This window comes from Eumetopias jubatus, unplaced genomic scaffold, assembly GCF_037043125.1.
Source record: "Eumetopias jubatus isolate StellerSeaLion01/CBP00866 unplaced genomic scaffold, mEumJub1_p1.0 scaffold_4, whole genome shotgun sequence".
NCBI lineage: Eukaryota > Metazoa > Chordata > Mammalia > Carnivora > Otariidae > Eumetopias > Eumetopias jubatus.
In genome coordinates, this window is record NW_028274810.1 from 90,196,740 (window position 1) to 90,219,536 (window position 22,797).

General features: G+C 47.6%; 2 protein-coding genes and 1 pseudogene across 3 annotated transcripts in view; 1 reads left to right on the forward strand and 2 right to left on the reverse strand.

The window, feature by feature from the left end:
* KDM1A (lysine demethylase 1A) overlaps positions 1-4,562 on the reverse strand; it is a 59,707-nt gene extending 55,145 nt beyond the window's left edge. For both annotated transcript variants that reach the window (XM_028090819.2, XM_028090818.2), the window contains exon 1: positions 4,043-4,562. In XM_028090819.2, the coding sequence (XP_027946620.1) occupies positions 4,043-4,393 (351 nt within the window). In that variant the 5' untranslated portion in view covers positions 4,394-4,562. The remainder of the gene's footprint in view (positions 1-4,042) is intronic.
* A 3,229-nt stretch (positions 4,563-7,791) lies between these two features.
* On the reverse strand, positions 7,792-8,247 carry LOC114199033 (ubiquitin-ribosomal protein eS31 fusion protein pseudogene; annotated as a pseudogene).
* A 1,042-nt stretch (positions 8,248-9,289) lies between these two features.
* Positions 9,290-11,627, forward strand: TEX46 (testis expressed 46). The gene is made up of 2 exons (XM_088023031.1): positions 9,290-9,481; positions 11,331-11,627. The coding sequence occupies exons 1-2, from the start codon at positions 9,290-9,292 to the stop codon at positions 11,625-11,627; spliced, it is 489 nt and encodes a 162-aa protein (XP_087879157.1).
* Positions 11,628-22,797: the final 11,170 nt, after the last annotated feature.

A 22,797-nucleotide genomic window follows, 5' to 3' on the forward strand; every position in this document is an offset into this window, starting at 1 on the left:
AGTCACATGCGGCTATTAAGCACTTACCATGTGGCTCTTTAAGTTTAAAAGTAAAAACTCAAGTTTCCTCAGTCGTACTAGTAACATGGGCTAGTGGCTACCATACTGAATAGCACAGATCCAGTGTATGGCTCTCTCTATAACCTGGACATGACTCTACAATCCAAACACTGCTGGTTCCCTCCAATTTATCTTGCTCCTAGAAAAACGTCATTTTCATTTAAATTCATTTGCCCATTGTTCCCAATGTTCAAGTGATCACTCTGGACTCCCTGTTGCTTCTCAAACCGCCACATAATATACCAAGCATGTTTCACTTCCTTTCTCAGCTGGTAGTACTTAATTACTGGGCACCTATTCTAAGCCAGACACTGCAGTAAGCGTTTTGTTTACATTATATCTAAACCTAAAAACCATACAAGGTAGGGTTTATTTTCCTGAGAAAAATGAATCATAGGGAGAAAAATTAACCCCTTTTCCAGAATACTTTTCTAAATTCTGCACTTTTTCAAGGCCCAGTTGAAGGCCACCAGTCCTGAAGTCCCAACCCAACTTAACAATTCCAAACCCTAAATATTTTGCCATAATGTTAGCATACACACTCAGAGATGATTTTATTCTGAAACTTATGAAACTTAAGCTTTAGGGAGCTCCCAATTGCATGGACCCCTTCCAATACCCTGAACCTTGTTTTAGTTACATAACTATATATATAACATCTGTACCTATGGTCTCCTATTGAATCTATAGTTCTAGATACAGATATATCCCCCCTGCATGTACCTCAGAACTCTTTTTTTTTTTAAAGATTTTATTTATTTGAGAGAGAGAATGAGAGATAGAGAGCACGAGAGGGAAGAGGGTCAGAGGGAGAAGCAGACTCCCTTCTCAGCAGGGAGCCTGATGCGGGACTCGATTCCGGGACTCCAGGATCATGACCTGAGCCGAAGGCAGTCGCTTAACCAACTGAGCCACCCAGGCACCCTACCTCAGAACTCTTGAAGCAAGGCCGGTCTATACTGGACTCAGCTTGCTTTTTCTTCCTTTAATAGATACTCTATCCCTTGAGGTCTGTTTCCTCTGGGGCTCCCAAGACTGGCCAGTAATAGGTCAGTTTCCCTAGTTCCTTACTTCCTAGTTGCTCCCCCAAATAAACAGGTAACCCACTTTTCTCTTTAGAGTTTCAGAGTTAATCACAATAGAAAAATAGTGTAGCAAGAATTAAAATAAACACAAGATTGTTACAAAGACAGAAATCTTAGGGTATGTCCCAAATTGATCTACAGATTCAAGGCAATCCCAATCAGAGTATCAGTTGCCTTTTTGCAGAAACTGATAAGCTGATTCTAAAATTCATGTGGAAATAGAAGGGTCACAGAATATCCAAAACAGTCTTGAAAAAGAGCAAAGTTGAAGAAATCAAACTTCCTGATTTCAAAACTTATTACACAAAACCACAGTAATCAGGACAGTGTGGTACTGGCATAAGAACAAAAAAATACAGATCAATGGGACAGAAATGACAGTCCAGAAATAAACCTTCACATTTATGGCCAATCAACAAGGGTGCCAACCATTCAAAGGGGGAGACAACAGTCTTCAATAAAATGTGCTGGGACAAGTGGATATCCACATGAAAAAGAATGAAACTGAACTCCTACTTCATACCATATACAAAAATTAACTCCAAAATAATCATAGATCCAAATTCAAGAGCTAAAGCTAAACTCCTAGGAGAAAACATGAAAGTAAATCTTCCTGACACGGGATTAGGCAATGGTTTCTTGATATAACCCCAGAAGCAAAAGGAACAAAAGAAAAACAGATAAATCGGACATTAAGAACTTTAATAATCACCACATATAAAGAATTCTATTCAACAATAAAAATACAACCCAATTTAAAAAGCCAAGGATTCGAACAGACATTTCATCAAAGATGATATACAACCAATGACCAATAAGCGTAAGAAAAGATGTTCAGTATCATCAGTCATTAGGGAAATACATATCAAAACCATAATGAGACACCATTTCACATCACTAGGATGGCTATAATAAAAAGACAGTATCAAGACAAGGATATGGAGAAATCAGAAACCTTATATATTGCTAATGGAAATGTAAAATGGTGTAGCTAATGTGGAAAAGTGGCAATTCCTCAAAAAGTAAAACACTGGGGTGCCTGGGTGGCTTAGTCAGTTAAGCATCTACCTTGGGCTCAGGTCATGGTGCCAGGGTCCTGGGATCGAGTGCCGTGTCAGGCTCCCTGCTCAACAGGGAGTCTACTTATCCCTCTCCCTCTGCACCCCCATGCTCGCTCGCTCTCTCAAATCAAACAAACTCTTTTTAAAAAGGGGCGGGGGATGGGATAACTGGGTGATGGGCACATGATGTAATGAGCACTGGGTGTTATATGCAACTGATGAATTACTGAACTCTACAACTGAAACTAATAATACACTATGTTAACTGAATTTAAATAAGTAAAAAAAAAACAAAGATAACATATGACTTAGCGATTCCACTCCTAGTATATACCCAAGAGAACTGAAAACCTATGTTCACACAAAAACTGTACACAAATGTTCACAGCAGCATTATTCATAACCAGCAAAAAAGAGGAAACCCAAACGTCCAACAAAATGATGAATGGATAAACAAAATGTGGTATATCCATATAATGGAACATTATTATGCCACAGAGTTATCAAATACCAAATGGAAATACTACAACATGGATGAACCTTGAAAACATACTAAAGCAAGACACAAAGGCCACATATTCTTGGGTTTCTGCCCTCTATTTCATTTCTGAAAGCTGGGAGTCCCCAACCTGTGTCTTTTCTAACCCATGCTTTGGTAAAAGCCCCCAAAAGCCTTTCCTCTTTTTAGCACAGGGTTTTTATTCTTGGAGATCTCTCAAGTGGGCAGTTGAATCTGAGGGCTCAGTCTGGGTAATACTCATCTCAAGAAGCTCTTCACACACAGACTTGGCATATCCATTTAAAAATCATATACAGATAGAAAACTTGTTATATGCATAAGCTATATGAATTGCGCGATTTTAAATATTTATTTTATAAGTATAAATCTCCAGAAAACACCCAAGTCTAAAAAGTCTGTGCCCTAGTACTGCCTTAGTGCCCTGCACAGTTGGTGTTCCATGTGGTCCTTTGTCTGAGGCTGAAGATACCTTATCACAACATACGCGTAGATTCCAGTTCCACCACTTAGCTCAGTTGTGTGACTTTGGACAAGCTGCTTCAACTGTGTGCCTCTGCTTACTCATTTCTTAAAACGGGGCTAACAATACCTGCCCATTGGTATTTAGCAAAAATAAAACATTAGTGACGCCCTGAACACAGCATCTGGCACCCAGAGATGTGAGGCAGCTGTTGTCTGTATATACTGTTCGGGTGACAAGCCTTTCTCTTCCCATATATTTGCACCCTGACTAGTTGATATTAGCCCTCTTAATCAGCTTCCTCATCTGTAAAAATCTACGTCAAAAGATCGTTGAGAGAATAAAAGGAAAAAGAGGAAAACTAGGGCACAGCAGGCCTAAAAACAAAAACCAAAACAAAAAAACAACCATTCTTTTCCGTCTCCCTAGCTAAGACCCTTTCCTTAGCATTACCCTACAGCCTCAACGCGCGCCCAGCTGAAACTCCTTCAACACTGCCCAGGGGCCTCCCGACACATCTGCGGACAAACAAGCCATGCCTGTCTCCAACAACGCCAGCCAGAACTCCACGTCAGTGAGCCATGTTTCCCAGTAAAGAAAAGAAAAGGTGTACAGATGTAAGGAGTCAACCACGCCTCCCAACAATCCCCCTTTCCCGAGACGGCCGGGTCCCCGGCACAAAGAGCGCATTCAACCCGCGCGAAGCCCTTCCCCTCCCTCACCCCACCCACCCAGCTGGTGGGGAGGTGCGGTGGAGACCCGACGGGCTGGGGAGGTGGGGGTGGCCGGGGGCTGGACAACCTCGAGGGAGCCGGGCACCGGGGTCTAAGGCGTGCGGGAGGGGGTCGCGCCTCACCTTCGCTCGCTTGCGCCGGCTGGTCCGCCGCCCCTCCGGAGTCTCCGCGATTCCCGTTTCCATGGGGGTCGCAGATCCAGGAACGACGGTAGGCCCGGCTTGAGGACCGGCGGACCCCGGTGGCTCGGCCAGTCCCCCGGGGGGCGAGGCCCGCGGAGGCTCTTTCTTGCGGGGAGTGCGCTCTCCGGCCACCCCCGGCCCGGCCTCGGTAGGGCCCGACAGGCCCGCGGGCGGCGCGGCCACCTCGGAGCCGTTCTCCGCGCCGCCCGCTGCCCCGGGGCCGGCCTCAGTCCCCGCCGCCGCCGCTGCTGCTGCCGCCGCGGCCGCCGCGGCCTTCTTCCCAGACAACATCTCTGGCCGCCTGGCCGCCGACGGCCGAAGGGGCCGCTCGGTCTGTCGGTCCGTGGGTCCGGAGCCGCCTTGCCTCGCCTCACTTCACACTGGTAGCTCGCTGCCAACCGCCGCCGCGTACGCACGCGCTGAGCGCGCTCCCGCCGCGTCCGGACAAAAAGGCCCCGGTCGCCCACCGCCCCGCCTTCCCCGGCTGCCATAGAGCGGCGTCCTCGCGGCTAGAGCGACACCACCGCAGGGAGCACAATGCTTTCCTAGAGCGTCGTCTTAGCTTTTGGAGTGGGCCCCCGCGCCTTCCCCGGTCCTAAGGCTTCTGGGCCATACTGCACCTCCGAGGGCGACCATTTCCTCCAGGGACTTGTATACACCCATGAATTCATTCGTTCGTTCATTCATTCATTCATTTATCTACTCATTCGTCAGGTCAACCAATATTTATTAATGCTTACTACGTGAGGAGGGTTTAATTATGAAGTTTTTGCTTTCAAAGAGCTTACAGTTTAGTGAGGGGAAAACATAGAACCATAAGTGGGAAATCATCTTGTATCATAATTGTCCTGCTTGGACTGGGGAAATCTTGGAGAGCAAATGAGTCTCGTGGTAATAAAATGGACAGAAGTTAGGAAGTCCTGGTTTGAGTCCAAACTGGAATGGTGTTGCCTCCAGGGCGGTGTTCCTGTTCTTTCTTACGTCTGGACCTCCTCCCCATTAGCACTCATACCTCCGCCCACTCCCTATGTCTTCCATACATAACACCTCTTTTTACTCCAGGTTAATTCTTTCTAGCGCTGCAGATGGTGGTGGTGGTTTATTTTTTTAATTCTTCCGGGACTCCTTTAGTGACCCAACACTGGAACAGCTTGTGTTTCTTCAAAAGCTTGTTTCTACTTTATTACACACAAATATAATTGCTTTTTTATATGTCTCTCTCTCTCCAGACTATAATTTTCTTTCTTTTTTAAAAAAGCTTTTTTTTTTTTTTTTTAGTAATCTCTACACCCAATGTTGGGTTGAACTCAAAAGTCGCATGCTTTTGGAGGCGCCTGGGTGGCTCAGTCCTTAAGCAACCGCCTTTGGCTAAGGTCATGATTCCAGGGTCCTGGGGTCAAGTCTGCATCGAGCCCCACATAGGGCAGCGGGAAGCCTGCTTCTCCCTCTCCCACTCCTCCTGCTTGCGTTCCTTCTCTTGCTTTGTCTCCCTCTGCCAAATAAATAAATAAAATCTTAAAAAAAAAAAAGTTGGGGAGCCTGAGTGGCTCAGTCATTAAGCGCCTTCGGCTCGGGTCATGATCCCGGGGTCTGGGGATCAAGTCTCACATAGGGCTGCCTGATCGGCAGGAAGCCTGCTTCTCCCTCTCCCACTCCCCCTGCTTGTGTTCCTGCTCTCGCTATCTCTCTCTCTCTCTGTCAAATAAATAAATAAAATCTTAAAAAAAAAAAAAGTTGCATGCTCTCCTGACTGAGCCACCCAGGTACCCTTCAAACTGTAATTTTGCAAAAAATTATCCCACTTACATGAAGTTTAAAGAACTGGTAAAACTGGGGCACCTGGGTGGCTCAGTCGTTAAGCATCTGTCTTTGGCTCAGGTCATGGTCCCAGCGTCCTGGGATCAAGCCCCAAATCGGCTCCCTGCTCTGCGGGAGGCCTGCCTCTCCCTCTCCCACTCCCCCCTGCTTGTGTTCCCTCTCTCGCTGTGTCTCTCTCTCTGTCAAATAAAAAAATTAAAAATTAATTTAAAAAAAGTACTGGTGTAACTAATCTCTAATGATCAAATCCAATCAGTGATCACCTGGGATGAAGGTGAGAGTTGACTGCAAAACAGCAGGAGGGAATTTGCTGGGGTTAATGGGGAAACGTTTTTTTATCTCGATTGGGTGGTGTACACGTTAGTCAAAACTCACTGTGCTATGCAAGTAAAATATTTTCATATTTTACTTTATGTCAATTGTACTTTAATGAAGTTGAATTTTTTTTTAACCTAGGCAAGTGGGAAAAAGGAGACAATTAAGTCCAGGAAATTCAGAAGATGTACAAGTAAAAAAGTGTAATCGTAGTTCAACATGGGCTCGGCTATGAACTACATTGACATAGCCATAGTAACATAAGCATTAATGTTGTTTTAACCAAAGGGATAGAATTATATTGAGAGAATGGAGGAAAGAGAAAGTGTGTGGAGGAGAGGAATGACAGGGGTTTTTAGAAGCAGGGACGAAATGGGAATGGGGGAGGTTCTGCATGGAAACTAAATCCTCATCTTCCATCATAAAAAGATAATATAGAATGTCAAAATTGAGAAACCAAGAAATAACAGAACAAGCATACAATTTAGATATATCAAGATAAATACCAGAAGAAACAGTTAAAAAGTTGGAACGAGTTGTCTGAGTCCTATAACTTGAGGATGGAAAGGGGGAGATAGATCGAAGATTGCTTGTTTTAAACTCTTTAGTTCTGACTTGTTTGCACATTTAATAATTTGATAAAACTTAAAATTAGATTTTTTAAATATGTATATCCTTTAATCCAGCAATTCCACTTTCCAGAGGACATTCTAGGAAACTATTTAAGCATGTACCTCAACTTATATATAATAGCAACAAAGAAGAATTAACCTAAAGGCCCAACAAGGAGCCACTAATTGGTATATTAGAATATCATAGCCATTAAAATAGACACTTGAACATGAAGAACTCCCATACAAAATAGTGAGCATATGTCAAAGATTTATTTAACTCATTAGAGAACCAGTAAGATGACAACACTGGTTCAAAGGAAAACATGAAAAGCTGATATATAGTCACTAGTCAGTGGAAAACAGAATGCTGGAATAAAATTGCAAAGTTAAATAAGAAACAAATGGTTTTAATGTCTTCCAAGGCCATAAAATTCTAGACTTTGAGGTTATCTTTTCTATCAGACACAACTAATTTGCTTCTATTTGGAAAAAAAATCATTTGCAACTTACCCATTTTTTTTTCCTGGAAATAACTAATTTAATTGTTAAAAATTGTGGTAAAAGACATAACGTAAAATTTATCACCTTAACCATTTTTAAGTGTACAGTTCACTAGGGTTAATTATATGCTCATGGTTGTACAATCTCCAGAACTCTCTTCATCTTATAATATTCCATGCCCATTAAACCACAACTTGTCATTTCTCCCTGCCTCCTAGCTTTTGGCAACCATCATGCTACTTTCTGTCTCTATAAATTTAACTACTCTGGGTATCTTATATAAGTGGAATCAGACGACTTTTGTGTTTTTGGGACGGGCTTCTTTGACTGAGCATAATCACCTCAAAGTTTATGCATATTGTAGCGTATGTCAGAATTTCCTTCCTCTTTTTTTTTTTTTTTTGTAATGTTAGTTCATGTCTTTTATCAACCCGTATACAATTACTTGTACCCTGGTCTGTCGAAGCAGTAGGTCAGACATTTGCCCCAGTAGCATCTGTTAAAGTGGCTAGCCATAAGAACACCAGTGCCACATTCGTCTGCAAAGTGACTGATGTTGCCCTTCTCATCCACCTTAGAGAGAGTATTTCAGGATGTCAAGCTTAACCTTCTTTCTCTTATGCTTATTCTTCCTGGGAGTGGCGTAAAACTTCTGCCTTTTCTTAGCACCACCAGGAAGTCTCAACACAAGATGAAGAGTAGACTCCTTTTGAATGTTGTAGGCAGACAAAGTATGTCCACCTTCTAGTTGCTTGCCAGTGAAGATCAGTCTCTGCTGATCGGGAGGAATTCCTTCCTGATCCTGGATCTCGGCTTTTACATTTTCCATTGTATTTGAGGGTTCAACCCTCAAAGAGTGATGGTCTTTCCCATAAGGGTTTTCATGAAAATCTGCATCTTGGCAGCAGTTCCACCTCATATGGTGGATGGGAAAGGAGAACGCAGCAACAGCCCTTGGGGTTTTCTGAATTTCCTTCCTTTTTTAAGGCTGAACAATTCCATTGTATGTGTATACAGCATTTTCTTTATCCATTCATCTGTTGTTGGATTTTGGGTTTGCTTCCACCTTCTAGCTATTGTGAATAATGTTGCTATTGAACATGGGCGTACAAATAGCTCTTTAAGACCCAGCTTTCAGGGGTGCCTGGATGGCTCAGTCGGTTAAGCGTCTGCCTTCGGCTCAGGTCATGATCCCAGGGTCCTGGGATCGGGCCCCGCATCAGGCTCCCTGCTCAGTGGAGAGACTGCTTCTCCCTCTCCCACTCCCCCTGCTTGTGTTCCCTCTTTCACTGTCTCTCTCTGTCAAATAAATAAATAAAATCTTAAAAAAAAAAAAAAGACCCAGCTTTCATTTATTTTGGATATATACCCAGAAGTGTAATTGCTAGAGCAAATTATCCAACTTTTAAAAAGTTAACATCTGACTTTACAGAGTCAGGACCCTAATCAATATTAAACAATATTCTCAAAGTTACCTTCCCCTAAAGCAGCAGATGACCAGCAGGTGGGCCAGCCGGATGATATTCTGATATGGCTGTGTAAACAAGCTCAGAGGAATCTCTTTGCCTTATTTCCAGATCTTGGGTAATTTTTCTTTGCAGTCTCCCTCACCATGAGGGTAGGGGCTCTATGCTGCTGGCCATTTTATTCCCAGTGGCTAGGCCTGGAAGTACTGTCGAATAAATGAGGTATCACTAAAGCCGACATCACCTGGTTGTTGTGAAGACATCATGAGATGTTGCTTACAAACTGCCTGTCAAAGTCTGGCACATAGTGGCTGCTTAAGACAGGAGTAGTTAATATTGTTATGCGATAGCTGGGAGAGGGTGGCTGGTTATGACTCGGATGAGGGGGCGGCCATGGCTCCTGTCATGGAGGGCAACTGTCCTAGAGGGGTCACCAAGGCAGGGTCTTGGGGCCTGGGTGCCTCCAAGCCATAATGCTGGGGGAACTTATGTCTCTTTTTAGGAATCTCCATGGGATACTTGCTTCCTCGGGCACCATAGGAGCATTGGTGGCTTGGTTGATCAGCTATAAGCCAGCCTTGTTTGGGTTCCTATTCCTTCTGCTGTTGCTTAGCAACTGGCTGGTCAAGCATGAACTCAAGCCCACCCCCCCAGAGCCCCCGCAGGTGAGCAAGAGGGGACTTAGCTTCAGCTAAGGATGATGGGATATTTACAGCTCGACTGGGGGTACGGGGGCCAGGGAAGATGTCAGGATAATGGGGCAAGGCTGAAAAATCCACAGCTCTAGTCTAAGCCCCTGTTCTACAACTTCCACTTGGGTGATGGAGGACAAAGCACTTCCTTCACAAGGCTTCAGTTGCCTGGGCTGGAAAACAGGGACCATCCCTAGACAAAAACAAAAAAACAAAAACAAAAACAAAAACACCCACAGAGAACAAACTGGTGGTTGCCAGAGGGGAGGTAGGTGGGGAAGGAGTGAAACAGATAAAGGCGATTAAGAGTACACTTATCTCGATGAGCACTGAAAAATGTAGACAATCATAGAATCACTGTATTGTATACCCGAGACTAATATAATACTGTATACTAATTATACTTCAATAAAAAGAAAAAAAGAGAGAAAACTTGTTTAAAACAAAAAAAATAGGGACCATCCCAGACTCTCCTGCTTCATGTTTGATGTCAACGTGGTTTGGCAACAATAACAACTACTTGAAGGTAGAAAAAATTTAAATAGATGAACAAAAGATACCTGTGGCACACAGACATATCTCTAGAATGGCATAATGAAGACACCAGAAATGTACCCAGATTATGACATCTTTTATGTAAAGTTAAAAAAACCCCACACATGAAACAACACCTTGTCTTGTTTGTGGATGCCTACATATAGCGAAAATATATTAAGGTTGGATCTCTCAACCTCTGCGCGTTTGATATTTTGAGTGGGATAATTCTTGATCATGAGGGCCTGTCCTGTGTGCTGTAGGATGTTCAGCAGCATCCTTAGCTTCTATCCACAGATGCCAAGAGCACCTCTCGCCCCCTTTTGGGACAACCAATAACGTCTCCAGACATTGCCAAATGTCCATTGGGGAAGGCAAAATAGCCTCCCATTGAGAACCACTGGTGTAAAGAAATATATGGAAAAAATAAATTCTGAATTCAGGATTGCAGTTGAGATGAGGTTCAGAGAGGGAGGGAACTCTATGAGAGAGACCCAAAGGGGACTCCAGTTATATTTGTCATATTTTTATTTCTCATGCTGGTATGAGAACATGGGTATTTGCTGTAATATTCACTTTTATTTTTGCGTGTCTGAAACATATTTTTTTAAAAATTTCATTTATTTATTTATTTGAGAGAGAGAGAGCACAAGCACGGGGAGGGGCAGAGACAGAGGGAGAGCTGGAGAAGCAGACTCCCTGATGAGCCGGGAGCCCAAAGCCGGGGCTCGATCCCAGGACCCTGGGATCATGACCTGAGCCGAAGGCAGACACTTAACCGACTAAGCCACCCAGGTGCCCCTGCATGTCTGCAATATTTAAAATGGTTTTAAGGATGAGGAATTTGTAGCTGACTCCAAAAAGAAAAAAAATTTAAGTATTATTAATTGCATAGAGGCAGATGAGGATTATAGAGATCAGAGTGTGTCATGAGACAACGGGAAACTTGGCAGGTGGTGATTTTATGAGGCCTGAAAACAGTCTCAGGCACACTGGGAGAAACACATGCTCCAGAGACAGATATATCTGGGTTAAGTGCTTTATGTCCCCTGGGAGTGCAGATGAGCAGGCCATTTCATTTATTCCTGGGAACCAAAGACAAGTATGGGTCCTAGGAGTTTAGGGGTTCCCAAACTGAGAAGAGGACCTTTCCTCACTGGACCCCAACTCTCTCACCCACAAGATGTGGCAAGATGCTCTTCTTGCAGACTGGTTGTGAGGATTGATTAACGCGATGTGTATAAATCGATATTAACTAATGTTTCCTTTTTTGGGTTGAGGGGTCTAGGAAGAGGCAGAGAAACCAAAACCTCTTGAAGCCAAACCCAACAGCTACGTCTTGAACACAAAAGAAGTTGAGAGACTGCACGCCTGCTTTGCCCTCCAGGACAAGGTCCTTGAACGGCTTATGTTCAGTGAAATGAAGCTGAAGGTCTTAGAAAATCAGATGTTCATTGTATGGAATAGAATGAGTCACCACAAGAGGTCAAGCCGGCAGCGGACTTTTCCCATGAGGAAACACAGAATAAGGAGACATGATTCAGTTTTCTCCATCATCTCTGACTGTACTTCTAATTCCCCCTAATGAGGTCAGAGAGACTGGGGGGGGTGCTGACCTCTTTGGATGTTACCTTTCCTCAGTAAAACCCAGTCAGAGACTATTGAATTTTCTTAGTAAATCACACTGGAGAGCAGGATTGGAGGCTGAAAGGCCAATCACCTTTGGGAAAGAAATCTGTACTCGCTCGTCAGCCACGTAGTGCTCTAAGAACAACCCGAGGGGCCGCCAGAACCCGGCTCCTCCTCTCTTTCAGTTGTCCACCTCAACCCTAGTCCAGAGCCCTCTACCTGTTCACCTTGCGTCTTATAATGGCCTCCCCTGAGCTGCCCCAGTTCCCAGTCTTCCCCTTTCCCTCTGCTCAGAGGCCAGAGCCAAGCTCTGCCAAGTGGGCAAGTTGCCTGCCTCTTCTTGAAACGCTGTGGTTGATGGAATAATGGCCACACTCCTTACCATGGTGTTCAGCCCCTCCATGATCTGACCCCTTTTCCAGGCTTGTTTCCCGCCCCTTACTCTTCCTCATGTGCTTTATACCTTGTGCCAGAGTATCCCAAACACCAGTCATCGGGTACCCCCTTTGTGATTTTTGCCAGAGCCATGAGCCACCTGAATATTTTTAGCTCAATATTGTCCCTTTTATTTTTTAAATGACAGTGAGTTAATTTTTTTTATCTTTTTTTTAAAGATTTTATTTATTTATTTGACAGAGAGAGACACAGTGAGAGAGGGAATTCAAGCAGGGGGAGTGGGAGAGGGAAAAGCAGGCCTCCCATGGAGCAGGGAGCCTGATGTGGGGCTCGATCCCAGGACCCTGGGATCATGACCTGAGCCGAAGGCGGACACTTAATGACTGAGCCACCCAGGCGCCCCTTAATATTGTCCCTTTAAACTGACTTGTTTCCTTAAATAAATGTATCTGTGAAAGAAAGTCATAATAAAAATAATTAACTGTACATTAAAAAGCTATATCATTTGGCTGAAGTAGAAACTGTCAAAAAACTGTCAAAAAAATTAAAGAAAGAAGAAGAAGACAGTGGAGACACAACAATGTTACTAAAGTTCCAACCAGAGCTTGGTTGCCCACTGGAAGGGTCTGAGTCTGGGAATTTGGGGTTAAAAAGAGAAATTAGTAAGTATTAGTGTTGGAGAGAGATGCTAGCACCAAGCTAAGGTTTTTCTCCATAAGGAGAACTAGAAGGAAACCACTACCTCATCCTGGGATCCGGTGTGGCCTAGTGCCTTGTTGGGCCCCACCTAAAATCATCTCTAATCAAACCAGATGGCTGGTCATCCCCCAAACGCATCCACATCTTTGCTCCCGTGGTTTCTTCCCCTGGGATCCCTTAGCTTCCCCCTTGTATGATTACACTTCTTTAGTCCTTCCTAAACTACACCTCCAGAACACTTCCCTAACCCACCGGGGAATAGTCTCTGTCCTTGGTGTGCTCCCAGCATTTTATCTTCAGTTCGGCAGGGGAATGTATCACGATCCGCTGGGATTTGATTTGATTTGCACACACTTCTATATTTCCTCCCCATCCTCCAACTAGATTATAAACCCTGCAAGCACGGCATCTTGTTCATCTGTCTCCTGCCCCCACGGCATCCAGCACTGGGGCTGGTATATAGTCAGTCAGTGCTTCATAAATAGCATCTCTGATTGTTGATCATAGTCTATGTGTCCTGACATGTTCTCTGAGCCCTCCTTTTATGATAACTCCCCTATACCCTATTTTTTTTTTTTTTTAAGAGCAGGATCTCTGGCGTCTAACGGCCTAGCTTTAAATCTCGCCTCTATCCACTCCCAGCTGTGTGCTCTTAGACAATTCTAAGTTGTTTATTCTCGCTGGACCTCGGTCTGCTCAACTGTCAGATGGGGCGGGTAGCACTACCACCCTCATTGCGTGTCGTGAGGATTAGGTGAGCTCCCACACCCCCTCAGGTCTTTCCTCCCATGACCTCCCTACTTAAAATCACAAGCCTCCCTTGTGGGTCAGGCGTCTTCTCCTTGCCTCTGCAAGTCCACTGGGGTTGCCTCAGGCTGCTTTAGGGCTGGCTGGGTTCTTTCACAGAGGGTCACTCCTCTCAGGGAGGCTCTCTTGACAGGACCTTCCTCTTTCAGGTTTTCTTTGGAGCCAGGGGTGGTAGGCATCCCCCCTGTTTTCCAGCCCAGTGGGACTGCACTCTCTTTAGAATGCTGCTCACACCCTTGTCAACAGTCCCTTTCACATAGCTTCTCCTTGCTAATGGTCTTGCTGTATGGCCAGCCCATGAGACCACCCAGACCTAGACTGTTAGGAGAATCTCCGTATGGTAACCTCTGCTGTGGAAACAGATAAAGCAATTCAGCCACAAAGTCCAAAGGTACGTGATATGTGAACAAGCTCACAATAAAGCACTGCATCTTGACAGAGCCTCTGGACAGTAAAACTGGTCAGAACTATACGGCTAGCCCATCCACTTGGTGCACTAGATCCGTGCCTAGACCTACCAGTAGCAAAACCATCATGGAGGTCTGAGGTGGCCCAGTGAGGATCCACTTGACCTATGAAGTCACTGGTACTCACTCACAGACTACGTCTTACTTGCCAGAAATGCTAGCCTTCAGCTCAAGGTATAGTGCAACAACATGGGGGATCTGACTAGTTCACAATAGGTAAATTGGTGGCAGTGGATTCTGACCACCATAGACCTGATTTAGGATGTGGGGTGGCTACTCTCTTCACCGAGGTAGACTCCTAAGGTTCTGATGAGCACCTTTGCCATGTGCTAAAATGTCCCGATATGATACAATCTGACAATGGAACTCTGTTTACAGCCACTGCCTCCCAGTTGTGGGCCCTGTCAATATGGAATTCACTTGCTCTTCCACACTTCCCCCTGCAGATGGTGGGTACAAGGGAGCTTTGGTACGGCTCGTTCGAGGTGCAATTACATCAGTGCTCCCTCATCATCTTCTGTGGGCAGCTAGGAAAGGGAAGGGTACACCTGATGTACCGATGCTGACTCCTGGGTTCCCATGGAGATCAAGGCTCTGGGAAAGGACAAATCATCTGGCTCATCCCAGGCGCATGACAGTCCACAGGTGATGATCTAGCAAGAACAGAGGCAAGAAGTCTCAGGAAACAGACCAGGATGGAGGGCTAAATAAACTTGCCTTCTCTTCCAGATTGGGACAGGCAATGTTGAACAGCCTCTAGCAGCTGTCCAGGCCAGGGCCCATGGCACAAACCTATCACAGTACTGAACATACCATCACCCTTACCCCAGCCCACCATCCCCAGCTATAGGAGACTTATCAGTGACTCACTCTCTGACAATGGCAAGGACATTGCTTCTAGCTGGTCCTAGCCACCAACAGCTGTGTCACAACCATGTTCCCATCCCTTGCCCAGGTAGCGTTGAGGCCCATTGGCAGAATACTGAGCAGTGACCTTCATAACCCAGGACTGCATATATATATATAGGTCCTCGAGTCTGGTATGGACTCCATGGCCAGATGGCTCTGGCCTCCACCATGGGCTCTGTACCACCACTCCAGGCTTCCCTCCCCCTCCGGCATTGCCAACAGCTGCTGGAAACCCGCTTAGGAGCCCAGCTGATTTCTACCCCTATTGTTTATTACACTCTTACTGATCTCCATCCTGAGTGGGCAGGCTTGTGTTTGATGAGCTCTAGGTCAGGGGATGGACCTTGGAAAAACAATCCGGATTGTATGGGAAGACCCTGGGGGCTCACTCCAGGTCTTAGCAATGAGGTGACAGCAGGTGGGCTCCAGGAGGGACTCCCTTCCCCAAAGCAGAACCAATTGCACAAGGTCTCCACGCCCCTCAGGGTCTTCAGGTGCCTCAGCCCTGCAAGCAATTTCCCTGGGGCCTGAGCGCAGACCAGCTTTTCTTTACTTGCGAGGCTGACCTCACACTGTCTATATAGTAGAGCAGTTGGCTGGAGGGAAGTCTTCTGGAGCACACACCAGGATGTTTCTGGCTATGCCCTGACCCTTGAACCTCTCTCCATGTGACATGAAAGACTGCACGACGCACCAGCACCTCGTTAACTGCTGACCTGCCGCGTCTAGGTTCCCCGATGAAGCCTGATTTGCACCTATGATGCATGACTTTGTGGTCTTTGCCTTCATCCTGCACTCACAGCTCCTGGACCTTGGGGTTCAGGGCTCAGATCCTTCTTCACTTCATTTCACTCCCTGCTGATGGCTTTAAATATCCTCTACTATTTTCTAATGCCAACGATTTTCTAAATTATATCTTTGATACAGACCTCTAAGTTTCAGATTCAAATGGTCCATTGCCTACTTCCATACTTTAACTCAAACATCTCAGAGTTAACAGCAGTCCTGAACTCTGTCCACCCCCCCCCCCACTCCGAACCCCTCCCACACACAGGCTTCCTCTTCCGGTGGCTTAGGCCAAAACCTCTGGAGCCATTCCTGAGTCCTCTCTTTCTCTCTTCTTCGGCTCTAATTCACCAGCAAGTCCTACTGGCTCCACCTTCAAAGCATGTCCAGAGTCTGGGACTCTAGGCGCCTCCACGGCTGCTCCTGAACAGAGCCCCTGGCCTCCCCGCCCCTACCCTGGCCCTCTAGTCGGCACTCAACACACAAGCCTGCGGTCCTTTAAAAATGTGAGTCAGGTCCTGCCACTCCTCTGCTCCGCACCCTGCAAGGGCTCCCATGTCACTCAGAGTGAGAACCAAAGTCCTTCCTGCAGCCTATGAGGTTCCCCATGACCTGGTCCCCGATTACCTTTCCCACCTGGCCGGCTGCCCTGCCCCTCGGTCTGTTCCAGCCTCCCGCCTCCTTGCTTTTCCCTTGGCACCCTGGCACACTCTCATCCTCCGAGAGGCCTTTGCACTGGATGGCCCCCTACCAGAGACTCTTCCTCTGCTGGCCATATACCTAACTCCTTTCCTTCCTTTGGGTGATTTGCTAGATGTTTTTTCTCAGTTAGGCCATCCTGACCTCCCAATTTAACACTGTAACCCCCAGCCCCAGCTCTAGCTATTTTCCATAGCATGTAACACTGTCTAACATGCTCTTGCTACCTCTGCTAGAATGGAAGCTCTACAAGGTCAGGGATCTGTCTTGTTCACGGAGCAAGTTCAAGCACCTAGAACAGTGTCCAGCACTTAGTAGGTGCTCCACAAATATGTGCTAGGGCGCCTGGCTGGCTCAGCTGGAAGAACCTGTGATGCTTGATCTTGGGTCATGAGTTCGAGCCCCAAGTGAGGTGTAAAGATTACTTAAGTGTATAAACTTAAAAAATACATATATGTTGACAATGAGTGCTTGTTGCTATGTCTGCCTTGCCCTATGTCCTCCCCCAGACCGGAGTGTAAGATCTGGAGAATGGCAAATCCTCGGTAAGTGTCTGTCGGGTGACTCAATCGGTAAGTGAGCAGACAGATGGATCAATTAATCAATCCGAGCCTAACCAGGGAAAAATGCTAGGTATCTTCACAGATCCTTTGATAGAGATACTTTTCTCTGTTGAGTTTTGTTTGTCCTTGACATCTTTTTGGCCACTTTCTCCATTCTAAGCAATCCTGATGCTAAGGGTAGGGACAATCGTTTTCTGTCTCTGGGGATGTTCTGGAGTGGATCTGGGGACAAGAGAGTGACCTCCAAATCATCTGGGGAGCAAGCCACAGGGAGAGGTCGACCTCAGGAGAGAGAGTTTCAGGACGGGTGCAGAAAGAGGAAGGCAGCAGCAGTCCCTCAACCACAGTCCGCTTGAACTTCGGAGCCTTCTGTGTAACAAGTCCTGCTCCTAGTTCTAAAAACCATGGTCCTCAGAGAAGAGACATCAGAAAACACCTCCAGGGAGTGTTGGGACCATGGGAACAACTGAAACTGGAGGGAGAATGATGGAAAGAAGAGGGCAGAAGGGATGGGTGGGGGAGGCGGGGCGAACGGGGGATGAAGAAAAGGGAAGAGACCGGCAGCGGGGGCTTGAGTGTGGAGCACGGGGAGGAGCCGCAACAGGGGGGAGGGGCATCACGCTGGCTTACATGTGCTTAGCTAATGTAACCCCGAGGGGGTAGGCTCTATCTTATTCTCTTCACCGACCAGCACACTGAGGTCCAAGAGAAGCCGAGAAACCCAACCAAAGGCACAGAAGTGGTCAGTGGTGGAGCTGGGATTTGAATCCCAACAGTCTGACTCAAGGGTCCAATTTTGATTTTTCCAAAGAGCAGTGGGCAGCCAATGGAAGGTTATTTAAGTGAAAGACGAATAGGATCTCTCATGTATAAAGAGGATGAATAACTCCTCCCTCACAGGGCTATTGTGGGGATTATCTCTGTTCATGCACGGAAAGCCCTGGACAAATGCCTGGAGGAACGGAAGCAATCCCGGATAGATGATCCTTCAGAGGCGGTTTAGACAGGGCCTTAGGATTCTACACACGGGCCTCTGCTGCCACCGTGTGGTCACTTTGCTGTATGACATGCTGCGGGTTCCCACTCGCTAACTTCAGAAGGGGCGAGACTAGTCTGGGTTGGAGACAGGGGGCTGCTTTGGGGAGGGAGAAGCTCTGAAAGCAGCTGATGTCCTGGGGGTGAGGGTCTTTGTCAGTAGAGGTGCAGATCCCTCGAGTGGACTGATTCGCACATTCAGCCCTAGTTTGGAGACAAATCGGAGTGAGACGTGATCCTCGCCCTAGAAGACCTCGTGATCTGATGGGGTGCGCCAGTATTTGGGAAGACTCCTGGGTCCAAATCCTGGTCCTGCCACTTCCTGGGCAGAACAGAACGTGTGTTGTGGGACTGTTCTGAAGACCAAAGGAGATAACACAGAAAGCACTAAGCAGGCTGTGGGCAATCAATCTGTGACCCGGCGGCAAGCTGCCCAGCAAAGACTGACCAAGTGGCTGGGTACAGAAGACACAGGTTCCTGCCCCACCGCTGTCCCTAAGCTTGCGATGTGACCCTGGGAAGTCACCTCCCCCCTCAGAGCCTGTTTCACCGGCCCTACCATGTGGAGTTGGGGCAAAACCACTTGGCTGCCTTCTTGCTCTAATTTAGCCTCTTTTCTGGGCCAGCCCAGATTTTTGGCCACGGGGGACGCAGACTAAGATCCAGAAGGCCTGCTTCCTTCCACCCCTTCACATACAGGACCCTGAGCATTAGCAAAGTGGAGAGAATCGTTTCAAGTCCTGCCAACCACGGGGTGGCTGGGAGGCAACCGTGGGGCCCTATTGACGTGGAAGCTGGTGTGATCCATACGTTGCAGAGGAGCCTGTCTCCTCAAAATGTGGTCCACAGACCAGCCTCGACATCACCTGGGAGCTGGCTAGAGATGCAGAATCTCAGGTCCTGCTCTTACCCACTGACTCTGAGCCTGCAGGTTCGACTTGACCCCAGGCTATTCCTACACACATTTAAAGTGAGTAGGAGACACGCTGGTCTGGGGCAGCGGTTCCTAGCCTTGACCACAGAGTGGCATCACTATGGCACCACGCCCCTGAGTCTCTCTAGGTGTGGAACCCAGACACCAGTGGTTCTTCGAAGCTCTCCAGGTAATTCCAATGTGCAGCCATGTCTAGTGCCAGGAAGGCAAATATACTTACTCTTTTTGTGTCAGTGAAACTCAATGGAGACTAACTTCCTAGAATGTTCACCGAGAAGGATCCGATGTCTGACACCAGGGCTGAGTAGACGTTGCGGCACAAAGCCACGTTATCACAAGAAACTGGCCTTTATGGAGTCTTTACTAAGTGCCAGGTCCTAGGCCACGTGCTTTACCAGCACGCTGCAATTGAACCCTCACGGTCACCAAGAGAGAATTACCCCCATTTTTAGATGAAGAAACAAAGAGGGCTATACAAGCAGTGACAGAACTGGTGATCTGAATATTTAACAATTAGGGTGAACCCTAGTGGTCTTCAAAGTGTGTTCCTTGGAACCCCAGGTGCCACGGAGGCAGCTGAGGAGCTGGCGTGAGGGCATGGATGGGTCTTGGGAGGCCTGTAGCAGACACTCTTTCCAGAGAGAGCATTCCCTTGCCCTCCAGCCTGGAGCATCTCGGATCACGTGGCGCCGCCCAGGCTCCCTGACAGATGTGCCCCCCTCCCTGCCGCTCAGGGACCCCCCGGAACTAATCCTAATGGCGGAGGGCACGTGGAGGGATTAGGGCTGGGGTAATCGGCACTACATCTGCCAGCCGCTGCGGAGCCTGGGTGAAGCCTGCACCTCGGAGCCCAGGACGCCATTCTGGCCCCCTGGACCACGGGGACTCCTGGAGGCCCTGGCCGGCCATGGCCGGGCCGGAATTGCACTGTCCTCCCTGAGCCTTCCAGAAGAGGGTGAGTTGGGGCTAAGAGCCTGGAGGTCGGACAGGGGTGTTTCTGAGGCTGGAAGCGGGAGGCAGGCCCAGGAGGGCGACCACCTGTCCTGATTTCCCCAAGGCTGAGGGATCTGGGACTTCTCAGTGCTAAAATCGTGACGGACCTGGGCAGACCTGCGCAGCCGGTCAAGCTCGCAGGTTTCCTGAGCTCAGTTCCCCTTGCCTTTGAGGTGGAGCTTCACGGGGGGCGGGGGTTGCTTCGCCCCCTCCCATCCTCACCCCCTCTCGTCTTCTCGCATTTTTGTCCCCTCCTTTCTTTTCCAGATTCCAGGACCTCTCTTCGCCTTTACCCCTCTGGCTCAGTTTTCCATTCACAGGGTCTCCGGGGCCGTAGACCAGACCTCAAGGAGCTGAATCTTCTACGCCGTGGAGAGAATGAAAACCCAGGTGAGGCGTAGCCCCACGGAGGCTTGCTTCAAATATCGGCCTAAATCGTTCCGCATCACCTTCATCATCCTCAGTAACATATCTAGGGTTTGCACCGTAGGCCAGGAACAGTTTCAGGTAGTTTACATATACTAACCCACTGAATTCTCAAAACCAACCAGAAATTACTCCCCTTCCTTCTCATATACCCAGGTCCCTGGCTGGAGTGCCCCCAATTCATCCCCACTACCTGCTCAATGAAGCTTTCCTCCCCGCCCCCCCCACCCAGAGGCTGAGTCCATGGGTCCCTCGGAGACCAAGAGCTGTGTGCCCATGCTCTGTTTACATCTCCCTCCCAGAGAGATCACTACCCTAGCGCCAGTTAGTGAACAGCTTTCTAGAGGCTTTGTAGGCATTATCTCATTTGCCCTCACCTAACTTCTAAGAGGTGAAGGAACAATGGTCATTCCCATTATGCAGACAAGCAAACGAAGACTCAAAGAGGTGAAGTCATTCATCCAAGGTCAGTAAGGGCAGAGCCGACATCGAGTCTTGCTTGACCCCAGAGCCCTTGCGTGTGCCACTCCACCATCCTGCTGGCTCCATGGGGGACAGATGTTGGCCAAAGGCTCTGTACCCTCAGGGGACAGCACTGTGCCCAACACACAGCTGACCCTTGGAAACTGTATTCTGGATGAATGACTGGACGAGGAGGGTTGTACCAGAGTCGGCAGTGAGAAGGAGAATGGAGGTGAGTGTCTTGAGACTGTAGACCACCTGGGGAAGGAGCTGGGGAGGGGAGGAATTTGGGGGGAGTCAGGCTCTTACTGAACCCTCCCCTTGCCAGCATTTTCCAGCTGGGATGGGAGAGGGGAGAGGTTTCTAGTGGCTACTGCAAGTCAACATGTGAGCAGCTGGTGAGTGGCTTAGAGGTGAAACACTGACCCCACCTTTGGGTCTACTAGAATAAATCCTGAGACTGGGCCTCAGAGGAGGACTGTGAATCAGGGGTGCAGACATCCCAGTCACGTGGTGAGGTGGGGTGGGGTGGTGCAGAGCACAGAGCTAGAATCCCACTCCGTCATGTGCTGTCCATGACTTCAGCAAGTCATTTAAAGTCTGAATTTCGTTCTGCACTTGGAAATGAGATGCCCATGTCCTGGCCCCTGCTATACAGGTGTCTGTTAGGGGACGTCAGGCTGCCCTCCCACCAGGGCTCCCTCCCTGGCCCTGCTCTCGTGGCTCTGTGCTCATGCTTGAAGGGAAGCCCCTTCCAACTTCCCTCCCACACAAACAATGCCAGAGAGCCCCCCATCCACTCCTCGTGGCTGAAGCCCAGTCTTGCGTCTCATGGCACTCCTGACACCTAGGTGGAGACATCCTAACGCTCTTGGGCTCTTTAACGGATTCATTTAAAAAAATGGAGGTACAGTTTACATGCATGAAAAGTCATTCTTTATGGTGTTCAGTTCTACGCGTTTTGACAAATGCACACGGTCCTATGACCACAATCAAGATATAGGACTGTTCCATCACCTCCCAAAGTCCCTTCTGTTCCTCCGTAGTCTACCCCATCCCTATCCCTAGATGGCCACTGAGTGGTTTTCTGTCCCTACAGTTCTGCCTTTTCCTGAATGTTATGAAAATGGAATTATATAGACTGCAGCTTTTTGAGTCTGGCTTGTTTCACTCAGCATAATGCATGTGAGATTCATTCACATTACTGCGTGTATCAGTAGTGGTTCTTTTACACTGCTGGTAAGTATTCCATTGTAGGTATGTAACAGAGTTTGTCTATCCATTCACCAGTTGCGGGACATTCAGGTTGTTTCCAATCTTTGGAAATTATGAACAAAGAATGGCTTTAGTGGGAAACCCAAATTCTAGAGCTGGAAATGAATGAAATCTCCAAATGGAAATGTAAACTGTTTACAAATAGTCCACCCTGCTCCAACAGCTGAAGACAAGGAGACCCAGAGAGGGGAAGGGACTTGTCCATAGTTACAATCGACTCAGGAAATGGGGCTGAGATTTGAACCCAAGACTTCCAACTTGCCGGACAATGTAAAGTTCAAAATATATTTCCTGAGAATCTGCCAGTGCCAGGCGGAGTGCCAAGAGCTGTGTGGGCGTAAAGGCCGAGAAGGAATGATCCTGGTGTGGGAGACACCTGCCGCTGAGGACGGAGCCAGACAAAGAAGCCAGTAGGGACCCATGTGGATTACTATTACAATGCAGGAAGGGGTGTGCAGAGAGGAGAGGCCCTCAATTTTGCTAGGGGAGAATGAGAAGGCTCTACAGATGCCCATGGGTTTTAAGGGAAGAACACAAGTTTGTCAGCTGGAAAAGGATAGAAAGGGCCTCACAGAAGGGAATGACAGGTACAAAGCCACGGAGAGGGGGATGAGGCATAAAGATGCAAGCGGGGGGGGGGGGGGGAGGGGAGGAGACGCAGGAAATGGGCCCGTG